The sequence below is a fragment of the Chinchilla lanigera genome, unplaced genomic scaffold (assembly GCF_000276665.1).
Source record: "Chinchilla lanigera isolate Chin_1 unplaced genomic scaffold, ChiLan1.0 scaffold00052, whole genome shotgun sequence".
Lineage (NCBI taxonomy): Eukaryota > Metazoa > Chordata > Mammalia > Rodentia > Chinchillidae > Chinchilla > Chinchilla lanigera.
In genome coordinates, this window is record NW_004955453.1 from 5,192,124 (window position 1) to 5,217,766 (window position 25,643).

Here is a 25,643-nt window from a genome sequence, read left to right on the forward strand (position 1 = left end):
AGTTTATCTTTTTTATAGCTGAATAATACTCCATTGTATAAAAATACCACATCTTTTTTATCTATTCCTCGGTTGGTGGGCATTTGGGTTGTTTCCAAGATTTAGCTATGACAAACTGTGCTGCTATAAACATGGGTGCCCATATATCACTGTGGTGTGATGTTTTTAATTCTTCTGGGTAAATACTCAGGAGGGGGATAGCTGGGTTAAGTGGGACCTCTAATCCTAATTTTGTGAGGAATTTCCACAATGGTTTCACCAGTCTGCACTCCCAGCACCAGTGGACAAGGGTTCCTTTTTCCCCACAACCCCTCCAGCATTTGATTTTGGTTGATTTCTTTCTAGGGTGAGATAGAATCTCAGTGTTGTTTTAATTTGCATTTCTCGAATTACCAGTGATGCTGAACATTTTTTCATACATTTATTTACCATTAGTATTTCTTCATCTGAGAAGTGTGCATTCATCTCAGATGCCCTTTTTTGGACTGGATCTTTGAACTTTTGGAGCCTGATTTTCTTTAACTCTTTATATGTGCTAGATTGAAGTGCTTTGTCTGAGGGACCATTGGCTAAAATTTTTTCCCAATTCGTGGATTTTCTTCTTACTCTGTTTTTTGATTTCTTTAGATGTACAAAAAACTTTTCAACAAGATGAGATCCCAGTCATTGATCCTTTGAAGCATTTCCCGTGCAGTTTGGTTTTTGTTCATGAACTCTCTGCCTACCCCCATGTCGTCAAGATTTCTACCTACTTTTTCTTCCAGTAGATTTAGTGTTTCTGTTTTAATATTTAGATCTGTGATCCATTTTGACTTAAGTTTAGTGCATGGTGATAGACATGGGTCTAGTTTGAGTCTTCGACATGTGGAAAGCCAGTTTTTCCAGCACCACTTACTAAAGAGGCTATCTTTCTTCCAGTCTAGTTGCTTTCTTAAGAAAAACTTCTTACGAGATTTAAAACTCATTTCCCCCCCCTTAAAATTTTCAGTGACAGAGTATATCATGACACCTTGATACTTGTTTGACAGATGGGTTCGATGTAAGAAAAAGTTCTGAGTTGTGAATTATTTTCCTTGAGAATTTTGGGGGACTATGAAATGTTAGTTTCCAGCACTGTAATCATTCCTATTCCTATATGTAACTTGTTTTTATGGGAGCTTTTACAGATTTTAATTCCATTATTTAGAAATGTCAAGATATTATTCATTGCTGCAGGTTTATTTTCATTCCTCATAGTGTTGACCATCTTTTTTTGTTTTTTCTTTAGTTCCCCCCACACCTGCCCCCAGTTCAGGCTGGCCTGCAACTCACTTTGTAACCTAACCTAGGTTGACCTCGTATTCAGCGTGATCCTCCTGCTTCAGCCTCCTGAGTGCTGGGTCTTTTGGTTTTTTGAAATAGGGTCTCACTATGTAATTCAGGCTGGCCTTGAACTTACTATGTAGCCCAGCCTGGCCACAGACTTGAGTCAGTCCTCCTGCCTCAGCCTCCCAAGTGCTGGGATGACAAGTATGTGCCACCTTGCCTGGCTGCCAGCTGTTGAATTTCCTGATTGTTTCAGGGCATTTCTCAAAACAGGACTTTCAGCCTTGTAAAACCTGGATGGTTGTTCAGGCTCCCTGTCCTTGTTTATTTCCTATTTGGGCTGACTGTGCTTTTGAATGGTCCTGCTCTTACCTCTTTCATTGCTTCTGTATGTGTTTTGTTCTATTTCTGGTAGATTTCTTCAGATTCTTCTAACCTTTATATTGATTTTTGCACTCCCTCCTATGTCTGCTTATTTTCAAGCATTTATTTTATTTTTGTTTCATTTTAAAAACAGAGTCCAGTATTTGTTTTTGGAGGAAGATAAGAGTTTGCACAGCCTTTTTCTCTCAGTTTGATTTTGGGTGTTTTTTGTTGTTGTTGTTGTTTTGGGGGGAAGGGATGGCTTTGGGGTTGGTTTTGTGTTTCAGATCGAGAACTTGCCTCAGATTCTGTTACTCCTGAGTGTCCACCCCTTCCTTACTAAAGCGAAAGGACGAAGAATCTAATGTTCAGACTGCTGCGCGTGTGTGAGAGGTTTGACTGAGATTTACTGTCTCTTTGTCTCGTTTGGCTGTTCCCTTGTGAAACTGCCTTTATTGTTTTTGAATACTTTTCCTTTGGTTGGTAAAATTCCACAGGCAAGCTTCTTTATAACTCTTGCTACGAGGTGAAGGCCTAAGTGCTGGAATTTTGGGAGCTGAGTTGGGAGAAGCAGTCTGGAGGGAGGTGGGGTGTATGTCACCCGGTATGGCTGCTAACACTGTATTCCTCTTCTTCCCTCTGCTCTTCTGGCACAGTGCACCTATTTGCAGATGAGAATTTCTACAGTTTATACTTTGTAAATAACTGGTCCTTTGTTTTGGTGGGTGAAAAGAGGAACTGTTGCCCAGCTGTGTAAGTGGGGAAGGGATCTGAAATCTGAGGGCTTCATGGGCTGTTCGGTTTTTTTTGTTTTGGTTTTTTCTTCCTTTTTTGTTTTTGGTTTGGTCCTTTTGAGACAGGTTCTCCTTACATTCAGATTGGCCTTGAACTCACTATCCCCCCAGGCTGATACCCTGCTTCAGCCTCGAAGTTCTGGGATTACAGGCCTCTGCCACTACTCCGGCTAATAACCTGTTAATCAGCCCTTGGTTTTAATTTTTTTTTTTTTTGGTATCAGGAATCGAACTCAGGACCTTGCGCTTGCTAGCCAGACACTTATGCCATTGAGCTCTATCCCCAGCCCCAGCCCTTAGTGTTAACCCCAGAATTACCTGAGATTATCAGTTCCTGAGCCTTTTTGGGCTTGTTTTTAATCAATTTTTTAAAATTTTATTTTAAAAAATAAAAGAAGGAAAACATATTAACAGTCATCCATTTGTAAAATAGCATAAGAATAATACAAACAAAACAGAGTTACAAAGTTGTAGGAAATTAACCATGGTTGTTGTATTACTTATTGATAACTTCAAAGTGGTTTCTCAGGAAAATAAATAGAGATATACAAGATCGATCAAACAAGTAATCATTAACTGTTCCTTCCCGTAGAGCAGTATAAGGCAACTATGTTAGCTATCCTGTATGTATGTACTTACATAATTTCCCCTTCTTTCCCTTCTTTTTTCCCACATCCCAGTTGCCCTTACTTGTTTGTTTCACAGTGTCTATCATACCTCCTAGTTTTTATTCACTCTTTCAGGTCTTACCCTAGTGAGACAATACAATGCTTACACATGCAGGTCTGCTTTATTTCACTTATGGTCTCTAGTTATGACCATTTACCTATAAAAGCCTCGAGTTTATCTTTCTTTATAGCTGAGTAATATTCCACTATATAAAAGTACCTCAGTTTTCTTATCCAGTCCTCGGTGGATGGACATTTGGGTTGCTTCCACAATTTAGCAATTACAAATTGCACTGCTATGAACATAGGTGCACATATATTGCTGTGATACGATGTTTTCAGATCTTCTGGGAAAATACCCAGCAGGGGGATAGCTGGGTTGAATGGGACCTCTAGACCTAGTTTGCTGAGGCATCTCCAAACTGATTTCCACAGTGGTTTCACCAGTCTGCATTCCCATCAGCAGTGGAGAAGGGGTCCTATTTCTCCACAGCCTCACCAGCATTTGTTATTGGTTGATTTCTTAATGCTAGCCTTTCTTACTAGGATGAGATGAAATCTCAATGTTGTTTTAATTTGCATTGCTCGAATGACTAATGATGTTGAACATTTTCTCATATTTATTTGCCATTTGTATTTCTTTATCTGAGAAGTGTGTATTCATCTCAGCTGCCCTTTTTTGGATTGGGTCTTTGAATTTGGGGGGGGGCTGATGTTTTTTAATTCTTTATATGTTCTAGATAGAAGACCTTTGTCCGAGGGACAGTCAGCTAAAATTTTTTCCCAATTTGTGGGTTTTCTTTTTTCTCTGTCAGTTTCTTTAGATGTGCAGAAACTTTTTAGTAGGATGAGATCCCAGTTGTTGATTGTTTGAAGTATTTCATGGGCAGTTTGGTTTTTGTTCATGAACTCTGCCTACCCCTATGTCTTCAAGGTTTTTGCCTACTTTCTCTTCCAGTAGATTTAGTGTTTCTGTTTTAATATTGAGATCTGTGGTCCATTTTGACTTGAGTTTGGTGCATGGTGATAGACTTGGGTCTATTTTCAGTCTTTGGCAGGTGGCAAGCCAGTTTTTCCGGCAGCATTTATTAAAGAGGCTATCGTTCTTCCAGTGAGTTTGTTTGGCCCCTTTATCAAAGATTAGGTGGCTGAGTGTGTTTGTGGTTGCATCTGTGTCCTCTAGTCTGTTCCATTGATCCTCTGGTCTGTTTTTTAGCTAATACCGTGTTGATTTTATTACAGTGGCTTTGTAGTATAATTTCAGGTCAGGGATTGTGATTCCACCTGACTTGTCCTTGTTGCCCAGGATTGCTTTTGCTATTCTGGGTTTGTTTTTAATCTAATTGGTACTTATATCAGATTTCTACTTTCGGCTTTCTGGACTTTACAGTCCATTTAAGTCTGATATTTTGGCTTTTATGTGGCTATAATTAGTTGGTTTAGCCTGTTCCCTACTACTGGACATTTACATTGTTCTTAACTTTTAAATTAAGTATAGCTTTGTAATTTACGTATTTTTTTTCTTGTTAGGTCCCTAGTTATGTGTAATTATAGAGATTTTGAAATTAATTGCCCATAGAAACATGACTTTACATTGCCACCAATGGTGTAAAAGTGCCTGTTTATTTCTATCCTCACTAATTGTGTTCCTCCAGTTTCTATTACTATACTGTTTATGTAACTATCCCCCTAGACATTTAGCTCCTTTTCATTTTATTATAAAAATACTCAAGTCAGTCTGCACAAGTTTCTAGTATTTTTATTTATACTGCCAAATCAGTGCATGAAATGTCTGTGCATTGACTGACTAGGAAGTAAGAATTTGCTTTGGAAAATTGAATTTGGGATTTAGATCAGTATAACCCACAAAATCCTTTTTACTTGGTGATTTGAAATTAAAAGTCTGTGATCTTTTTTTATATGATAGGTTACTTTCAATTTTGTAATATTATTTTACTAAAGTAAGCCATTAACAAAGTTGTGTAAGTTGGGCGTGGTGGTGCACATTTATTATCTCAGCACTGTAGAAGAGTGAGGCGGAAGGATCAAAGTTCAAACTCAACTTGGGCAACTTAGCGACATCCTATCTCAACAATAAAAAGTGAAAGAGGCAAAAACAAAAGAGACAGCTAAGGATATAATCCTGTAGTCCAGTGGAAAGGCTCTGGATTCAATCCCCAGTACTATACTATCTCTCGGTCACCCTGCAAAGATGTATAAGCTTAAAGTTAATCATATTGTATTAAAATTGTGCCAAATTCATACTGATTCTATTGCCTGCTGTCAGATGTACTCTTGGGCATTGACTGAAGGAATCAAGAGTTATTTATGAAAATGCACTCATAATTTGTTAATTATCTTTATTAGGGCCAGTTTTCTCAAGCCAGATGGCCCCATTATGTGATTCTTTCTTTTTTTTTTTTTTTAATAGTGACAAAGTTTATAGAGTAGGGGAGAAACTGGCTCTGTAGAGTGAGCTTGGGCTGAGTAAAGAGGAAAAACAAAATAAAAGTACACCCTGGAGGGCACAGGTGGGCCATCCTGAGGAAAGTCAAGATGGCTCCTGTTATGGGATTCTAAGTAAAATTCTTGATGTAATAGTCCCAAGGAAGTAAATGGTTTCTCAAATGAAAATTACCATACACTAGTGAAAGAAACTGAAGAGGCCACATAATAGACATTCCATATTCATAGATTGGAAGCATTAATATTATTAAATATTAATTAATATTAATCACCCAAAGTGATTTACAGATCCAGTGCAGTATTCACCAGAATTCTAGGGGCATTCTTTACTTAATTATTCAAAAAATCAGAAACATTTTGAGACCACAAATGACATGCCATCCTTCGTTTTTGTTCTCAAAGTTCAGTTCAGTAAGTTTTCTTTCCTTTTTTGGCCGTGCTGTGATCAAATCCAGGTACTCCTGTATGTTAGGTGAATGCCCTACCGCCTAGCTATACCCTTGGCCCTTCTGTAAACAATTTTGGTAAAGGGCGCAATAGTAAATATTTTAGGCTTTACTGACCACATGCAGTCTCTGTCACATATTTTTATTACAACTCTCTAGAAATAGATAAAGCACTCTTAATTTGTGGGCTGGATTTGCCCTAGAGGGTTCAATTTGTTGACACCTACTTAGATGGAGAGTTTTGTTATAGGACTTAAAATCAGAACTTGGAGTTACAAGTGGTAGATACTCAACCAGAGTTGAAGTCTGCGCACATCGCTGCTAACGCAAGAAGATGGGCTTACTTCAGGCTTGACTTGGGTACAAGAGTTCAAATGAAGATGGCACTAGCAGACCCAAACATGGTGGCTTGTGGACACCTCCAGTATCCCTTCTAGAAACCAAGAGTGCAGCAATCGTTCATCTGTCAGCGTACAAGCAAGTCATTCCCTCAAGTCATAGGCCTATCTTTGAGTGAGTTACTATTACGGAGAGAACAGTGGTGATGGGGTGGAGATTAGGGATGATGGAAATAGTCTGGTCAGTCAGAGTCCCACTAATATACATAGTTCTTGAGTAGGGTAGTTTGACCTACAATTTTTTGACTTTATTAAGGTGTGCAAGTGTACCTGTTCAGCCATTTATTAAATAAATTGCATGAGATACTCACTTTGTTACACAATAGAATATGTTAATATGATTTTGCTCAGCTGTAGGGTAATGTGTTTTATGTGGTTAGTTAAATGCATTAAATACATTATTGAGGTAAGATATTTTCAATTTACTATGAGATTATTGGGTTGTATACCATTTTATGTCAAGAAATATTGTGGCATGAGTGTACTATAAAAGACAAAACTTTCATGTGTATCACACAGAAAAAGAGACAGAACATTGCTTCTTAGAGTCCATAGAAAATTAAAGCAAGAAGCACACAAAAGGCATTGCTTGTCTTTTGTTGTCATTTTTAAATGAATACATAATCTGCAAGGTAAAAAACAGCCTCTGGTGTATTTGAATGGAGTGATTATTCACTATAAGATGTGGGACAGTCTCCCTTAACCCCACTGGTTAAGTCTCCCTTAACCATCCCCACTGGTTTTTCCAAACAGCCTGATTAGATGTACTGATAGTAATGTTTGATTCCACTACTTATTTGACAGAAAGGATCTTTAAGAAATTGGAAACCTTACTATTACTGCATTTCTAGAATACTTTATCATTCAGTGGGCTGTGTTTTTGTTGTAGGGAGAGGTATAAGTCTGTTCGATCTGTCTATGTCATATAAAGGATTACCATACATTTAACATAGATCATATAAAAAAAAGAAATAAACATGACAGTGAATATATATTGTCTAGTTGTCTGTTGCTACCTTTTAAGTAACTTAACAAAATTCAGAGTAGAAACCATGCCATACCAGTGTCTGTGGTCTATCTTGGTGACTCCTTTGCTTAAATAGGCAGACATGTTACCCATACTGGATTGTCCTGCAAGGTGCCAAAATTGGAATTATTTCATTTTACTGTAATTCAAAATACTCTTTAAAAAATTTCAAGTAGAAAAGGAAAATAAAGATAGAACACATCCATTTTTGTATAAGTAATCCTTTAGCAAATACTATTTGCTCTTGTGTATATTTAACCTATTGATTGATTGATTTAAAATGTGTATCTAAAAAATTGAAGTCGACAGTTAATACTTGTTTAAGTATTTCACATTTTAAAAATGATCTTTTCAAAAGCAAGCACTATTTTTTTAAGAAGATGAAACTATAAATTTTGAGTAAATCAGTTTTTAGTTAGGAATATACATTATTTTAAAAACGTTCATATTGCAGAACAAGTTAATTAGGGTTTTTAAGAGGGCAGTGCAAACTTACAGTGTCACCTTTATTCTGAGAAATAAAATGCTAAGAACAAGTGTATAAATGGTACCAGTGTAATAAGGTCAAGAGCTTTGAGAAAAGTAGCATGTCTACATTTCGTCCTCATTGGATTACATAAAGACTGTGGGGAAGAATATATTGATCTGACCAGGGATGCTTCGGTTGCTTTCAGGCGTCATCATAAAAGTAAACGATAAACGTAATTTTGCGGCATCACATAGCCTAGAAAAAGAGAGCGTGCATGTCTGTATCTGCCTGTGTCTGTCTGTTTTAACTGGTTTTCGGAACGTTGTAGGTTTACAACTACGTGTGTGTGTGTGTGTGTGTGTGTATACACTAATCACTAATGCACATGTGAGCACTGGGCATTTAACCCAGGGCTTCATGCAAGCTAGGCACTGAGCCACCACTCAGCCACATCCCCACCCTTTTAAAAGATTTTGTCTTTAGACAGGGTCTAATTTTTGTTTGAACCAGTAAGGCAAAAATTTAGCAGCTTGCTAGATGTATGTTGAGGATGTAGTAGTCTGTTCTCCCGCAAAGTAATCTTAGGAATGATGTAGTTGGCTGAGTTATGCACCTTTAAGCAAGTAACTTAATATTTTTGTGTCTGAATCATAGGAAAGATCATAACATATCTGCAAGTTATTTCAAAAAATGTCTTAAAATCTTGAGGATAGCATTTGAGCATAGCCAGTTGCTAAATAGCAAAAAAAAGGCGAAGCCTTCATGCTGTAGAAAGTGACCTCCCAAACTGCTTCATCTTGAACTTTAGCTTTTCTGTGAATTATACTTTTTGGGTATTAGCTCTTACTGCAATATATGATTTGCAAATATTTTATTTCCCCCAGCTCATGGGTTGTTGACTTCCTTGTGTCCCTTGCTATACAGAACCATTTTTGTTAAGTGGAGTCCCATTTGTCAATTTTTGGTGCTCTTGCCCTTATATTTGGGTAACTAAGAAACGTTATCCAGACCAATGTCATAGGCATTTTCCCCAGTGGTTCCTACAGCCATTTTGTAATTGTGAGCTTTACATTTATGTCTTGGTTAAATTTACTCCCAAGAATTTGTTCTTAAATATGATAGTGTGATTTTTTTTTTTTAGTTAAATCATTGTGAGTAATTAGAAATGTTACAGATTTTTGTAAGTTTATTTTTATAAACTTGAAAAAAATTTGGGTATCACTTCTAAGTTTTTTCTTTTTTTAAGGATTTTCTGTACATATAGCAAACAGACTATTTCACTTCATCCTTTCCTCTTGGGATGCCCTTATTTCCTCATTGGTCTGACTAAGACTTTATACTACTACGCTGAACAGCAGTGGTGAGAGTGGGGTGGGCATTCCATGTCTTTTTTGTTTTCTTGCAGTGATCCTCCTGCCTCAGCCTTCTGAGTGCTGGGATTATAGATGAGCACCACCAGCCTGGCTGACACCATGTCTTATTCCTAACCTTAAAGGAAAAACCTTTAATTTGGAGAGAGAGGGAGGAAGGGAGGGAGGGAGCGGGCTGGGGGGGGAGGGAGAGAAAGGAAGGGACAGGGAGGGGAGACGAGAGAAGGAGAGGGGGAGAGAGAGAGACGGAGAGAGAAGAGAGAGTAAACCCAGAACCCGTTGTGTGCAAGGCAGTTGGTTTACCAGTGAGCTCCAGCACCAGTTGCAGGTTTGTTTGTTTTATAGTTTCTTTATTTGGCTTTGGCACAAGGGCAGTATTGACCTTCTAAAATGAGTTCAGAAGTATTCTGTCTTTGGTTTTTGCAAGGATTCTGCCATGGAGCCATCTCTCTGTTTGTGGCCTTCGCTTTGATGGGAGACGTTCACCTACTGGTTCAGTTATCTCTTACTCATTATTGGTCTGCCTCACATTTCCAATTTCTTTGTTACTTAGTCTTGGTAGGTTTTGTGTTCCTAGCAGTGTATCCATTTTTTCTGGTTAATCCAATTTGTTGTTGTATAATTTTTTTCTGATTTTGAGTCCTCTTTCTAGTTTGTCCATTTTGTTTAGCTTTCCAAAAAAAATCAACAAACAGAAAAACAGCTCTTGATTTCATCGCTTTTCTTTTGTAGTCTTTTTTTTCATGTGTTTTTGTTCTTATCTTTGTTATTTCCCTCCTTCTGCTAACTTTGGACTTGTTTTATCATCTTTTCTTCCCTAATTCCTTGAAGTTTAACATGAGTTGCTTGTTTAAGATCTTTCTCCTTTGATGTAGGAACTTACTGCTGTAAATGACCCTCTTACAACTGCATTTGCTGCATCATACAAAGTTTGGTATATTGTGGTTTCATTTTTGTTTGTTTCATTGCAAGAATCGTTTTAATTCTTTAACGTAGCAGTTTTTCTGGAGCTCATGCAGTTTCTTCATCCTTATTACTTTTTCACAGTATCTTGTCCTACTAATTTCTAGTTTTGTACCAGTAGAGTGAGACAACTGTAGTTGATAAGATTTTGATCTTAAATTCATTAAAATCATGGTGAATGTTTTGGGACCACTTCAGAAAGCACAGTAGTCCACTTATGTTGGATAACATGTTGTTATCTGTCTTCTTTGTCTGTTGTGTCCATTAGTCTAGCGTGGATTAGAACTGGGGTCTGAGAGTACTGGTGGTTGAACACAGGGCTTCACATATGATGCTAGGCAGTGTTCTACCACTCAGCTACTTCCCCAGCTCCTGATATTTTCGTAGTGATTTTATGTCTGAATGATTTTTCCAGTTTTTTAAAGTGGATTATTAGACTCTTCTGTAGGTCTTAATATTTGCTTCATTTTTTTAGATTATCCAGTATACTCTTAAAATTGCTCTTTTTGATGAATTGGCCCCTTTATCACTAGTTAATAGCCTTAGTGTCTTTATGTAGTGTTTGACCTAGTGTTTATTTGGCCTGAAGTAAGTGTAGCTATCATTTTGTTTTCATTTGCGTATAATACCTTTCTGCATCTCAGTAGGGAACTTTTTTTTTTCCTCCGGTACCGGGAACCAAACTCACGACCTTGCACTTGCCAGGCAGGCGCTTTGCCGCTGAGCTAAATCCCCAGCCCCTCAGTAGGGAACTTTATAAAGCGATGGAAATGTTTTTTGTGTCTTGACTTGTGATACTGGTTACATGGGTGAATGTGTTTGTCAGACTCGGAGTCATACACTCACAAGTAATACATATTATCAGTGTAAATTATACTTGAATAAAGTTGGAAAGGAAGTTAAATACTAATATCTATTTCAGGGCATGAATAGTGAAAGTATAAAAAAGTTAGATTAAGGAGTATATCATCACCTAAAATCAGCAGTATAGCACTAATCTAGGTACACTCATTGGGATATTTTTGCTGAATACATGTACATATTTTTGCTATTGTCCTTTACTGTGTCATAGTATGTAAAAGATAATTTAATATTACATGAACTAAGTCACAGTATTGACAGTAATACAGGAGTTTAAAAAGTGATTGTTATAAATTGAAATAGCTTGTTTTTGGTTTTTTGATAACAATATGTACTTGTGGGCTTTCTTCTGAACAGTATATTTTTTAAGTCTATTTTAACTTAGTCTTACACTTCAAATAAGATGAGTATAAGTTCATAATTTTTGAAATAATATTTCAAAATAATTTCCGAAGGTTTAAATATTTAAAAAATAATAATACTAATTATCCGAACACATTAGGCTGGCTCCATTGATCTGTTGTCCTTGTGTTCCATTTTTCTCTCAGGTGACCAGGGTGTGAACCGAGGCAGAGATAGACTAGGATAGGATATCAGGCATAGGTGTGTGATCCCATCAGGTAATTCTGTTGATAAGCTGTGCAGAAAACAACCTAAAAATGAAATTTAAGATACTTCAGCCAATCTTCCCCCAATTAAAGTACCATTCTTTTTGATCTTTCTGTGCTAGTGTCAGATGCCTAGGTAATGTTCCACAGAAGCTTTTTTTTAGGGGAAAAGCCCAAGAAATTATGGTTTCAATTTTCAAATGATAGCGCCTGCCTGAACATAGATTTTTGTCTTTATTTAGCGTCTGTTATGTGTTTAAAAATCACTCAGCAACTTTCTTCATGTGTGATATACTGATCATCCCAAGTTTGGTGAGTTATAGTTTTCAATTTCGAGTCTCAAAGATCAAGCTGTCTAGAATCCATTTTGCCATACCTTTCTGACATCTTTTAATGATGCTTTTAACAAGGTCAAAAGACTAAAGAATATCTTAACCATTTCACTTTAAAAACAATGAAATAGCCTAAAATTGAAACTTCATGGAAAAATGCAAATGAATTGGACTGATTAGATAATTATTGTCTGGAAAAACTAACATCCATCCATGATGATAACATAGTTCTCATGGAAATACCATTGTTGACTTTGGAGACTTTCCCTATTAGAGGTCTTTGTTTATAGATAGAACCTAGCAGTCATTGTTTGTGGGGTGGGGAAGAGGGGAGGGTGGGGGAAGGCTGTTATGGCTTCTCCATTGTTCATAGAGTAATGAATTTTACCTAATTCTTACACCATTTTAGTCTTAGGTAACTTCCACAATAACAGGCTGGGGCTAGAGCTCAGTGACACAAGCAGTGCCTCCTTAGCCAGTGAGGGTCCTGAGTTTGATTCCCAGTACCAAAAAACAACAAAAACAGGTTAAGTGTACTGGGCTGCCTTTTCTCCCTCATTATCTGATATTCTATAAATTCAACATTCTAGTGACCTTTAGTTCACATATAGAGGTTGTATGAGGAAATCAGTTCTTATTTTCAGTAACATTAGAGACAACGAAGTTTATGTATAACTCACTGAAATGGGACAATGTAAGAACAGTGTAATATAATGAAATTCAGTGAATGGAAAGATACAGTATATAATAAAAAAATCTCTTGGCACTAGGCTAAAAAGGTAATGGTGAAGGGATAGTGACTAGAAAGAAGATGGTTTGAAAGAATTGGGACTATCTTGCATTGTATAGATAGTTTGACTCAAATTTGGGCCAAAGTGAAAAGACTGATCCTGGACTGGGATGCCTAGCACCATTTAATTTCTTAGTTCATACAGGTGGGTGAAGTAAAAACCTGTGGACGTAAACTTCACACCACTGAAGAGGCCATAGAAAGATTCTGTGGACTTTTAAACAGCACAGTGACCTAAAGAATTTTGTAAATTTTAATCCCTGGTAACATGTCTTCATGAAGTTTTACTTTGCTATTTCCCATGTATAGGTTTAAGAAAATCTACCAAGAAGCGCAGTGAGTCCCCACCTGCTGAGCTCCCCAGTTTGAGGCGGAGCACACGCCAAAAGACCACGGGCTCCTGTGCTAGTACCAGGTAATTAGTTTGTTTATCTTCTTTACTTTCTCTTACTGAGATACTTTTAACTTTTGTTAAAAATCCATGTTTTTCAAAGTTAGTAAAATACCATTTTTCCTGAGATACTGAGGTAAATGTATTTATTCTACTATCACTAGTGCTATTTTTTTTAATTCTTCCCCAGTATTTATTGATGTGTGTAATAAGTTTTAATCATTCTATTTTTTGACAACAGTCATCCTCTACTTTTTCTCTTTTAGAGTTATACCCAACAGTCAGATATTTGGTTGTTTTAGGAATTTTAGTCGCCAACTACATCTCTAATGAGCATCTTACGCAGAGTATAGAGTTGTTTTTTAAAGGTAGCTGAATTTCCCAGCTACCTTTATGAGTCAAAAGGGATGCCTGTTTAAATGATGGTAATATTACCTAATTAGTATTTAAAAGTGTTGGCACCAGTTACTAAGTTTAATAGGTTAGGAAAGAAGTGTGCTTGATTTTCATACTGTATTACAGCGCTTACCTATCCAAAAAAATGTAGGCATTGGGCATGTTCTTTTACATCTGTTTCCTATTTCTCCCAGTTATTATGGATCTCATTTTCAGTCTTCAGAACGTCATATCTACCTTTGATGTGTGATACAGGGTATGATTTTACATACTTTTATTAATTGAGAATCTAGGTGAAAGGTAAAAATCTTTTTTCTTCTCTTCCTCTCAATTTTTCAGGCCAGTAAGTTGGTTAAATGCCCTTGTGCTGTTAATCATTTAATAGCCAAATACGAGTTGCCCTTTTTTATATGTAGTTTGCTTCTCTACTAACTGCATCAGAGCAAGTAATGGAGCAATGCTTTTAGCTTGCTTTTTTCCTCCTCTCTCATGGGTAAGTAGAAAAGCTTTCACACTCCTTATGGTTTTTTTCCAAGACAGTCTGTTTTGATTGCTCTTAGCAGTGTGGTACAGTAGTGGCATGAGGACACCCCAGGACTTGTCTGCGAGTCATAAGAAATGTCTGTACCTTTGCCCATGAAACCCGTACTTTTTGCTGCTTTTTTGTTGCTCTGGAGATTGACCTGAGGGCCTGTTGTGTGCACTGTACTGTTCAGCTGCACTCCAGCCTTTGCACTTCCTATATTTTCTATTTTTTAGTTTGAAATATCTGGAATTTAGGAGATCTATTTGTTTTTGAGGTTTCTTAGCAATTCCTAGATGAGGACTTCTCAGAACATTGCTTAGTTCTTCAGAGTTTCAGTCCAGTTTTAGACCAGACTTAACCTTACATATCAAAGTATTTGTAGTCTAAGCTATAAAGTGAATTCCTTGTTTGTCACAGAAACAGTTTTAAACTATAATGTGTGAGGTCAGGCAGTTTAGTGTTAGGGTTGTGGTGCTCTTCCTCTGGAAGCATCTTTCCCTCTATATACATGACCACTCAATTTCTGCATGTGAGATTATTCCGGTATTCCTGGTCATGCTCTGAACAGCCACTTAGCCCACCCATCTGAAATGGTCTTGGTGGCAAAGCTTTTCTGAATTACTGGACCTTCCATTTAACTGCAGGGTCCTGTAGCCTGCTGAGGTGTTGTCTTTATCTTTAGACTAATGCACGGGGTTGGCTGCTGTCAAGGGGTATCCAGAGCGTTTAGCCCATTGTGTTGTTGGAAATTAGAAGCTGAATTTGAATCCCCCTGATTTGTAGCATTATAAATTGGGCTTAGGGCTGGGGATTTAGCTCAGTGGCACAGCGCCTGCCTGGCAAGAGCAACGTCATGAGTTCGATTCCCGGTACCAGAAAAAACCCCCCCCCAAAATAAATAAATAAATAAATTGGGCTTAGGTTGTTTCCTTATGAAGGAAAGATTAGTGAAAGCAACTCACTATGGGAAGACTTTTCACTAATTAGGAAAATAGTTTTGTAGTACCTGCAGGTAATTGAGACCCTTCCTTTACATTTTAGTTATGTCTGTCGTCTTGTTCTTCACTAGGCAGAATCAAATTGCACAGGCTTTCTTTTAGTTTAAATTGTTAGTAGTATGTTTTTGCATTTCCTAGGGTAATTTGGAGAGCTAGCTGCTGTTTAAAACTGTAATAATTGGAGGGATGCTTTTTTTTTTCTTGTTTCTGCCCAGTATGCTTTTTTTTCTAAAATAAGAAAAGGTAATCATTAGCAAAATGTAACTTCCTTCATGAAAAGTGAGTGATAAGTATATTTTGTGTACACATTCTGAACCTTTTTCCTAAGTCTTTCTAAACATGATCCATATTTCTTTACAAATATTTAGCTCCTGTATATTTTACAGAGTGGAGTTATTGTCTGTTATTAGTACAGTTTCACAGGATGATAGTTATTTTGGGATGATTTAGGTAATCTGGCATGGTGAGAACGGGAATGTTTTTTCTGTCACTCTGCAAGCCTGTGTATGTATCAGCCCACTTTTTAGCCTGGAAGTAGGGCTCTGTATGAAATGAATTGAATTTTTCTCTTTGGTAGGAGTTACTTGTCCATTTAGTTGGAAGGGTTTAAAAATTATTCTGACTGTAAGGATGACAACAGCTCTTGGTAACACAAAAGCATGTATTGTGATTGTGCTATAACTTGGAAGAATTTTAAATATACAGAGTCTTGGTTGTTACGCGTGGTGATTTTCTGCAACAATTTTGATTTAAAAAGAAAAAAACTGGCTTTGTGCTCTATGAATTTGAGCTTTGTGCTGTCTATATACATTGCTCCTGGTTCACTGGTGATGTTGCCCATGATGACATTTTTCTGTTGCAGTCGGCGAGGCTCTGGCCTGGGCAAAAGGGGAGCAGCTGAGGCTCGGCGGCAGGAGAAAATGGCAGACCCTGAAAGCAGCCAGGAGACTGTAAATTCTTCTGCTGCCCGGACGGATGAGGCTCCCCAAGGAGCTGCAGGTAGGTTGACATTTAGTCTTCAAATGCATTTCTAGATCTCATAGATTCATTTAGAGATAAATTATTTTTTATAGACTCTGAATATGATGGAAAGTAGGGAACGGAAAATAGGCTACATGTTATATCATCAGGTACATTTTTGGTTCTGTTTTGTTTTACCTTACACGTTTGGTACTTTGACGAGTGGATTCATTTTTGTTTAACTTCTCATCCAATCCAAATCGGTACTGATTACATTCAAGGGGCTTTTTGGATGGGTTAGGCTCCTTTTCATTTAAGTTTTTTGCATATGTACTAGTGTATGTAAGAGTTGCCGGCTGACTAAATAATTTAAATTATTAATAAATGTGTAAGGTCATAATTTGAAGTGATCCATAAATGTGAATTTTAACTGAAGAGTTTTGCTAAGCCCTAAAAAATAAGTTTTCAGTTTGCACCTAAGCTACTTACAGCATTTACATTTTTCTGGGCTTGTTTTGATTCTTGTTACTTTAGGATAGCAAGAATTAAGATTTTTTTCCCCTCCTTTTAATTTTAAATTGTATCTTTTACCATTACCAAAACAAAGTTGATACTTCAGTTGTCCGCGATAGTGTATTTGAAAATGCATTTTGTCAATTTTTTTTTTCAACAGATAAAAAGGTTAACTTGTCATCATGGGCTTATAATTCCCTTGTATCCGGTTGTGGTTTAGTATTAGAACATGTGCTAGTCTTCTCTTTTCTCTCTTCTTTCTTCTGTCTTTTCTCTTTTCTTTTTCTTTTCTCTTTCTCTTCCTCCCCTCCCTGTCACACTCCCTTCCTCCCTCACTCCATTCCTTTCTTTTTCTAGTACTAGGGATCAAACCTAGGGCCTTGTGCATGCTAGACGAGCACTCAACCATTAAGTTATACCCTGTCAGCCCCAGAGTGTGTTTTTAAAAAAGCTGTTTCACTTAATAAAACTTCCCATAACCACTTTTGTTGTTGTAGTTGTTCAGTTAACAAACCCAGTCATAAATAGCATCTAATACCATTATTTGTCAACGGTGTCTGTATAGTGTGGAGAAACATCTGTATTTGAATTAAAAATTACTGCTGAAGAGTATGTTTAATGAATTGGTACAATCCTGAGGGAGGCTGAGGCAGAAGGATGGCAAATTTCAGTCCTGTGTGGGCAACACAGTGAAACCCTATCTCAACAGACTGGGGATGTAACTTAGTATCCCTGGTTCTACGCCCACCAACACCCATCCCCCAGCCCCGAAAAAGAATGTAATTAGTGAAGTCAGACGGGTACAAATATGTGACCCGTTAGTAGTTATCTGACTTGGGCGAGTACAAACATAGTCACACAGCCACAGTTTCATCATGTGCGTAGTGCATCTTATACCCCTTTGTGTAGTGTTGAGAAACATTTAGACAATTCCTGCATATGGTAAACATTTAACAGATGCTTCCTGTACAGTGCAGCATCATACAGCACATACTGATTAATCTCCTTTTTCTTCACTAGTAGTATGGATTGTGTGTTTGACCTTGATATTCTTTAACATTACTCTTTCTGGGTAACGTGTATCTTTTAACCATGGAGTTATTAACATTTTCTGTAAAAGGCCAGATAATAAATGTTTTAGACTTTATATGGTCTCTATCGAAATCACTGAATTCTGTGATTATTACATGAAAGCAGCCACGGATTATATGCAGCCAAATGAGAGTGTATATGTTCTCATAGTTAAAAGTGCAAAACCAAGTAATGGACTGGATTTGGCCATTGGGCCATAGTTTGTGGACCTTTATTCTAATTGATAAATTTCTCTAAAAATTTTTACAAATTCCACTGAAGTTACAGAACAAACTCAGTGATTTTTGAAAAAAAGGTGTGCACTGGCATCTCTTTCTCCAGAAAGTGCTTTAAATTCACATGTATTACTCAGGTGCCTCTTTAAAACAGTGGTCATGTCTTGTGTTCTATCATTGTCTGGTTAACAACGATTAAGGTATTGTGAGTGACGTGGTCATATGTAGACCAATAATCTGTTAAAAATGCCTAGGACTCAGCAGACATATAGAGGTGTAATAGAGCACTGCTTTTAAAAGAATATGACTTGAAAAAAAAACAGCACAAGAATATGGTTTCAACTGTAGTCGGATTCATAATGGAATCTGTCTCTCCTGCTTACGCTGGTTCTTTGTTGTGGTAGTTGCTCAGGTTAGCGTTTTATATAGCGATGCTCTTCTGAGTCTGATTCTTCATTCTGCCTAGTTTTGGCATCTTAGTTGCCCTCCTTTCATGCTTCATAGCAGTGCCTTGCAGTCATCTCTGAGTTGTGATGTGCATCTGTAGTATTTTGTCTGAGTAGTGAAAGTATATAATCTTTGCTCCTTTGAATGGAAGAAAACAGGTAAATAGTTGCTGGTGATCTACTAAATTCAGAATGGTTTTAATGGCATTGACTTCAGGTAGATGAATTTAGGCCAGCATTTAATTCCAAAGCAGTTTCAAAGGTGTAAGGAGTCTATCAAAAGCTCCATGTATGAATGAAAATTAAAGGTTGTATTTTTATGGTTTATTTGTTTTTGAGACTTGCTATGCAGTTCAGGCTGGACTTGAACTAACGATGTAGCCCAGGCTGGCCTTGAACTCAGAGCAATCCTGCCTCAGCCTCCCAAGTAGTGAGATTACAGGCATGTGCCACCACACCTGGCTAGGCTTGTTTAATTTTAAGGTAGCTGAGTTCTCGTTTTGTTCCCAAACACTATGGAATGAAGCCTGCAGGAACAGCTGAGTGTGCAGTAAGAGGACTAGTTTAATTTATTTGGTGTAGTCTGTAAAACTGTAGTTTTTCTTTTTAAAAATGTCAGACATAATGAGTTCAAATGTTCCTCTCCTAACCTCACCTTCCCCTCTCCCAAGCCTCTAGTTCTGTTGCAGGGGCCGTTGGCATGACCACCTCTGGGGAGAGTGAATCGGATGATTCCGAGATGGGACGACTACAAGGTAATGACACAGTTATTGAGCCTGCAAATGATAGTCAACCACGGGTGCCAGTTACTGTTGCTCTTTATGAAAATAATTCTGAATATGTTTATTTAAACATCTGTCGGTGCTTGCCCCTGTGTCCGAAAGAAGCTGCTAAGTGGTGATTTGATGGTTTAAATTCAGAAGATAAACTATCTTTCTCTTTTTTTTTGGTGGTACTGGGGATTAAACCCAGGTCCTTGGCAATGAGCTACATTGAAATGTGGCCTAACAGCCCTCTTCTGTGTTTTGAGACAGTGTCTAAGTTGGTAAATTATTCAGGTTGGTGTTGAACTTAGAATCCTCTGCCTCAGGCTTGCAGAGTGCCACTGCACCTGGCTTTCATCTTCATTCTGACTGGTTAAGGAGGCGCAGTGCCTTATATATTTTGATATTTTCAAAATTTTCTTCATTGTGTTACATCTATAACTGGTTTTAGTAATAAATTATAAACACCTAGAAAAGGGTGCAGTTTAATATATTGTTTTCTGGTACCTAGTAATGTTATAATTACATGTATTATAAAGATATCTAATAAGCCCCCTCCCCTTGTTTTTTTTCTTTTTGGTCACCTACCTGAAAACAAAGGGTGTATATAAACTCCAGGTGTTTTTTTTTAAAATAGCGTTAACATAAAATAATCATTATATAGTCTATAAATGGATGTGTATGTATTTTTCTCTTACGATTGATTTATAATAAATTCATTCCAGTGTGAGGCTTACAAGAAACATTGTAAATCATTTTTTTAGGGCCTCAGGACAAATATCTGATTGGGAAATTATATCAGAAAACTTAGTATGAGTGCCTAATAAAGCTTCTTCTAAATAGATACTTACCTTCAGTATTTCTGGGACTGTTTATATAGCTCCTTCTGGCATTTTTTAAAGTTCTTCATCAAACTTTAAATACTTAGAGTTCACACATTTATATTTTAATTTATATTAAGTGCATTAATACATAAGGGTGGTCTTACAAGTTTAATGTAGCTCTTTTTAAAATTCCGAATGGAAAATAACATGGAGTAATCAGTTATATGAGATGAATCCGTTGCTTGACATTTTTAGTTGAGATCAGTTGCATTAAATCAACTCAAGACTTCCCTACCCTTCTTTTTTCTTTAGCTCTGTTAGAGGCCAGGGGTCTTCCTCCTCACCTGTTTGGTCCTCTTGGTCCTCGGATGTCACAACTTTTCCATAGAACAATTGGAAGCGGAGCTAGTAAGTGAATACTTTTAAGTTTTTCCTCCCTTGAAACCCCCTAAGAGTTAAGTGCTATTTTTCTGATAACCTATTGATGTAAGTATTAGACAGTTTTCATGAACTTTAGTCTGTTTTTAACAGTAGGACTGTGCACACTTATGTCTTAAATTACAGCACTATTAAATTTTTCCTGTGCTTTTGTTTTTGATTGACTCTGTTTTGTTTGAAATATTGAAGAGTAAAGAAGTTACATTGATAATTAAGCATCTGATTGCATGTTTTCATAGGTTTGAATCTTGAGCTTTTCATGGAATAATAAAATTTAACCCTAAAGAAATCTTATATGGGGGCTGGGGATTTAGCTCAACGGCACAGCGCCTGCCTGGCAAACGCAAGGTCGTGAGTTCCATTCCTGGTACTGGAAAAAAGAAAACCAAAAAAAAAAAAAAAAAATCTTATATGGACTTGAGAAGAAATATTTCTCAGAATTACTCATCACTAAACTCACGAAATTAATGTTTTATAACCCAGTGATGTTTATGTATATGATTGACACAGCAGTCACTCTTGTAGTCTCAATTTATAGCTGAGAATAATTATCATATAACTGCAAATCCAGTTAATTCTTGCTGGTATAAAGTATTATCTTTATCTTTCTTAAATTTTACATTTATGTTTTTGTTACAACATTATTAATAATGTTTCCGTAGACTCGGAAGATTATTTGTGGACTTAAGTCTTGCATTTCAGAACTCCTAAACTGTTGTTGAAACTTACCTGTTAGTTCTTACCTTTCTAATGTGTGCTTAAATGTTGCCATCAAATGTTTTTTAAAGCAGTGCAATGTGTATTCCTGTGTTCATATATGTGTACTTATACTTGAAGCTTTTTCCAGTTTTTGGCCTTAACATTTGGCAAGGAAATTCAAGAAGCAGCTGGTGTTTTCATTTCTGTTCAGTTGAATGTGTTTATTTTTTTGCCATTTACTAGATGCTGGGATTGTATTGAATCCTAACCAAGTAAATGGTGCCGTTTCCCACAGGAGCTTGCATGCTGGAAGGTGACCCTGGCAACAGACGAGACAGTTAGGTAGTGCAGCTGCAGGTGGTGTCGGTGCAGTGAAGGGGACCATGCAGAGTAAGGGTGGAGACAGGTTGGCGGAGGGAGATAGGCAGGCTGCTTAGAGAAACTTTCTCTAAGGCCTGGTAATTTGGTAGAGATCTAAGTGACTAAGGAAACGTGCCGTGTCCAGGTCTGAGGGACGGGCACAGTCAGCCTCAGCTGTGGGAATGAGTTTGCCATGTTTGAGAGGTGGGCAGCAGGAGAGCCTTGGGAAAAGTGTGAGGGAAGTGGCAGGTGGTGAGAGCCCTGAGGTGTAGGCATCTGCCAAGCCATGGAGCGCCTCCAAGCCAGCAGCAAGTACAGGTAACCTGGGACCATCCCATGATTGAGAGACAAGAGAATAATGTCCATGACCTTCATTAATATAAAGCTCAAATGCAAGTCAGAGTTAGACTATAATCTCCATGAACTCAACATTTGTTAATTCACAGCAACTGTTGTTTCTTTATATCCTTAACCATGCTTCCAGTTCACAAGACTGTTTTTAAACCAACCCCAGACATTATTTCATCTGTGTATAGTTGAATTTACAACTATAGAAATAAGCATACACTTTAAAAGTTTAAAATACTGTTTTGCTTATATTAAAAAAAAAGTCTGTTACTTTTAAGTTCAGAGTTCCCATCCGCTCATAAATCCATATTGAAGTTTGTTGGTTTGAATCTGGATCAGGATATGATTTATGCCTTGCAGTCTGTCAACATGTTCCTTAAGTCTTTTTCATAAGTGCTTTTCATTTATGAGAAGTAATTTATGACTTAAAGTATATTTTTTCCTTCTGTTTGATTACTTAGAATCGTTTATATGGGAAAAATTATTTTTTCCACCATCTGTTCATTTGCAAAATACTGGTTTTGACATATCCAGGAGTGCCAGGACTTTTATTTTGGGAGGTATGTATGGGTCATTGCAAGTAGTAGGTTGAAATATATTTTAAACATTTCAGTGATTTTCAGTGATTCAGTGGTCGGATCATTGGATGGTAGGATCTTTTTAGGTTGGTTTTTCAATCTTTTGACAGGACCATGGTAATTTTGATTGCTTTCTTGCTTTTTTGATATGACAAGATGTTGCAGTCAAATGGTTTACTTTTTTCTCCTGCTCTAAAATTGAACATCTTGCTACAGACCTCTGGTTTCTTTTGTGTGAAATGATATTTAGAGACTACATCTGAGCATATTTATACTAGATTGATCATTGTTACTAGATTCCTTTGTGGACAAACCTAGGGAATAGTTACATTTTATTTTTTCTTCAAAGTTTGTAGTGATACTACCAATTCAAATTTAGTACTGCTGGATTTTTATGCAACTTTATTGATAACTCCTTTCTGCCATGCCAGAAGTTTTATGTTCCAATAATAGTAACATAGTGACTCTTGCTTTATTACACAGTGTAAGATCTCAGGTTACAATAAAAAATGTTAATATTGAGAAAGTTAAAACATTTTCACAGTTCTTTTTGTTCTGGGGATATATGACTTTGTGGTTAACTTTCTGTCTTTTAGAGTTGTTTGTAGTGATTACCCTCTTTGTTTATTCCACTGAGTTGATTTGGTTCATTTCCTTTTTAGGCATTACTTTCAAATTTTAATTTTATTTCTATAATTATGTGATATTTTACATGGTTCTAAAAGTCATCTACATATAGGTACATTCAGAAATTAGTTTGCTGTTTTCCTGTCTCCTCCCATATACAATGGCTTGTCCTTCTGTTATTTATTTAACACACACACACACAAATATATTAGCTACTCTTTGCACACTGCCATTCTTAGATGAAAGTAGTAAACTTTATACACTTGGTTTTGGTTTTAACAGTGTACTTGGTGTTCACTCTTCATAGCTGCATGTATTAAGAATGGGGAGATTACCCATTCCTTTTGTAAAGTTCTTGTTCCATTGTATGGATATGCAGAGTTTATTTGGGCCATCACCTGTTGTTTTACATTTGGATTTCCAATTTTTGCTATTGGCAGTACTACAGTGCAATATAGCATGTCCATTTTTACTGCATTATCATTAGGATAGGTTTCCAGAGGTAGGACTGCTGAATAAAAGGGTAAATGCACACAACAATTTTGTATTTGTAAGTCTTCCACTTTGGGGTTGTACTGATTTTCATTTCAGATGTATAATAATATAGTGTTGCCTTTCTGTATTTTTGCCAAACTAATAGATGAGAACTGGTGATTTGTACTATAGAATTAATCAAGTACATATATTTATTTTTTTCTCTTCTATTAACTTGCTAGTTGTTACCCTAGAGATTATACATATCATTGGTTTATTGTAGTCCAACTTAAATCACTGCTTTACCATATACCAAGCAGTGCAAGACTCTTAAGGTCATTTATCTCTTGCCTTCCTTTATACTGTTGTTTTAATTTGTGAGACGATACACATGTTAGAAATGTACTAAAGACATAGTTGTGCTTTTACACATCCGTATTCTTTTATCACTTTGGTACCTTTTCCAACACTCTTCATTCTTTCTTCTAGGTCTTTTTTTTCACATTAAGGATTTGATTTTCCCTTAGTTTTTAAATCCTGTTTTCTTCACTTGTTAAATTCTCAGCACACTTTTTTTCTGGCTTTCATCATTTCTCCTTAGCAGTCCGACTCTAGCCCTTTAAAGGCAGTCTTTATTTCTTTGCCTTTTGGAAAATTCTTGGCTGTTACTGTGTCATACATTGTTTCTCTTACTTTATTATCTCTTCAGGTAATCTGTGTTCCTTTTGGGACCAGCAAGTTCATATATACCTGTAATCCCAGCTACTCAGGAGGCAGAATCCAGCTTGGACAATTTAATAAGTTCCTGTCTCAATAATGAATGAAAATATGAAAAATAAAAAAGGCTGTAGACCTTTCAAAGTGGTGCAGGCTTCCTGGGTTCAGTGTCCTTCCTATGTGTAGAGTGCGTGTGCATGTGTGAATAGATACTGGGACGGGGACAGAGATTCATACATCCTCCTGCTTTACACAGCACTCAACCTGTCTGGCTCTGAGAATTTTTCTATTAGCCTAGTTTAAAACCTTTTTGTGTACCAGTTTTCATAGTCGCTAATTGTTTTTCTAATGTCTTTAATACTTTGTTAAATCAGTGAGTTTATAATTCTAGATGCTCTTTTTTAGTTCTAGATAGTCTTTTGATTCTTTCATATAGATTCCAATTCTCCATGGAAATTCAGTATACTGTTACCCTCTTTGCTCGTATCTGGTTATATTTTCAGAATATTAATCACTGTTATAAAATTTATCTTTTAATTCAGATGTTGACCTACTTTTCTTTCCTTCTTGATTCTCAGTCCTCTGTTCCTACCACTTCATAGGTCCAGCAAGTTTTTGATTATAAGCCAAAAAGTTTTTGCTTATGTGCTAATTTTTTGATGAGGTGTTTCACATAAAAAAAAAAAAAAAAAAAGGAAGAGCATCCATCCCACTTGCTATCTTCTGCCAATGATGGTTTTCTCTTTTTTCTTTATGGAACATTAATGATTAGGAACTGATAACTCTGCCTTCATTCAGGACTTTGAGCTTGTTTTGACCAGAGCTGCACTTCTGGTATTACTCAGTTCATCTCGAGTTCACTCTGTTTCTCTGTTTGGCCTCCCAAGAGTTTGAGCACTTCAGTAATGATGCAGCTCCAAAATGTGAGAAGTGTCTTGGAAGGATGTGGTATTAGCTCGGTGTGTGTGAGGCAGGTCTCGTCTCACCCAGAGACTGTGGATTTTATTCTGCATTTCAAAGGATGTTATTTTTGTTTTTGTTTTTGTTTTTGTTTTTGCTTTTGTTTTTTTGCAGCCCTTACGCTTTTTCACAGTTCTGGAGCTTAGCCAGTGTCTGGTGAGATCAGTACAATTCAGCATATAAGCTTCCTGTGACAGGAGTCAGCAAACTGTTACCCAGTGGCCAGACTTAGCCATCTGCTCATTTTTATATAGCCTATGAACTTAGAATGGATTTTATATTTTTAAATGTCTAAAACAAATTTTAAGAGTATTTTTGGACATAGGAAAATTCAAGTCAAGTATCAATGTCCAGACAATCTTACTTGGACATAGCCATGTTCAAGTTTTTAAATGTGTTTGTCTGCGGCTGCCTTTGAACTATAGCACCAGAGTCGAGTAGTTGAAGTGTGACCGTA

The 25,643-nt window shown here is 36.9% G+C and overlaps 1 protein-coding gene across 11 annotated transcripts in view; it reads left to right on the plus strand.

Moving 5' to 3' along the window:
• Positions 1–25,643, plus strand: part of Trip12 (thyroid hormone receptor interactor 12) — a 139,475-nt gene that overhangs the window by 59,348 nt on the left and 54,484 nt on the right. For all 11 annotated transcript variants that reach the window (XM_005395425.2, XM_013519821.1, XM_005395429.2 and 8 more), the window contains 4 exons: positions 13,170–13,275; positions 16,034–16,170; positions 19,069–19,152; positions 20,298–20,393. In XM_005395425.2, the coding sequence (XP_005395482.1) occupies positions 13,170–13,275; positions 16,034–16,170; positions 19,069–19,152; positions 20,298–20,393 (423 nt within the window). The remainder of the gene's footprint in view (positions 1–13,169; positions 13,276–16,033; positions 16,171–19,068; positions 19,153–20,297; positions 20,394–25,643) is intronic.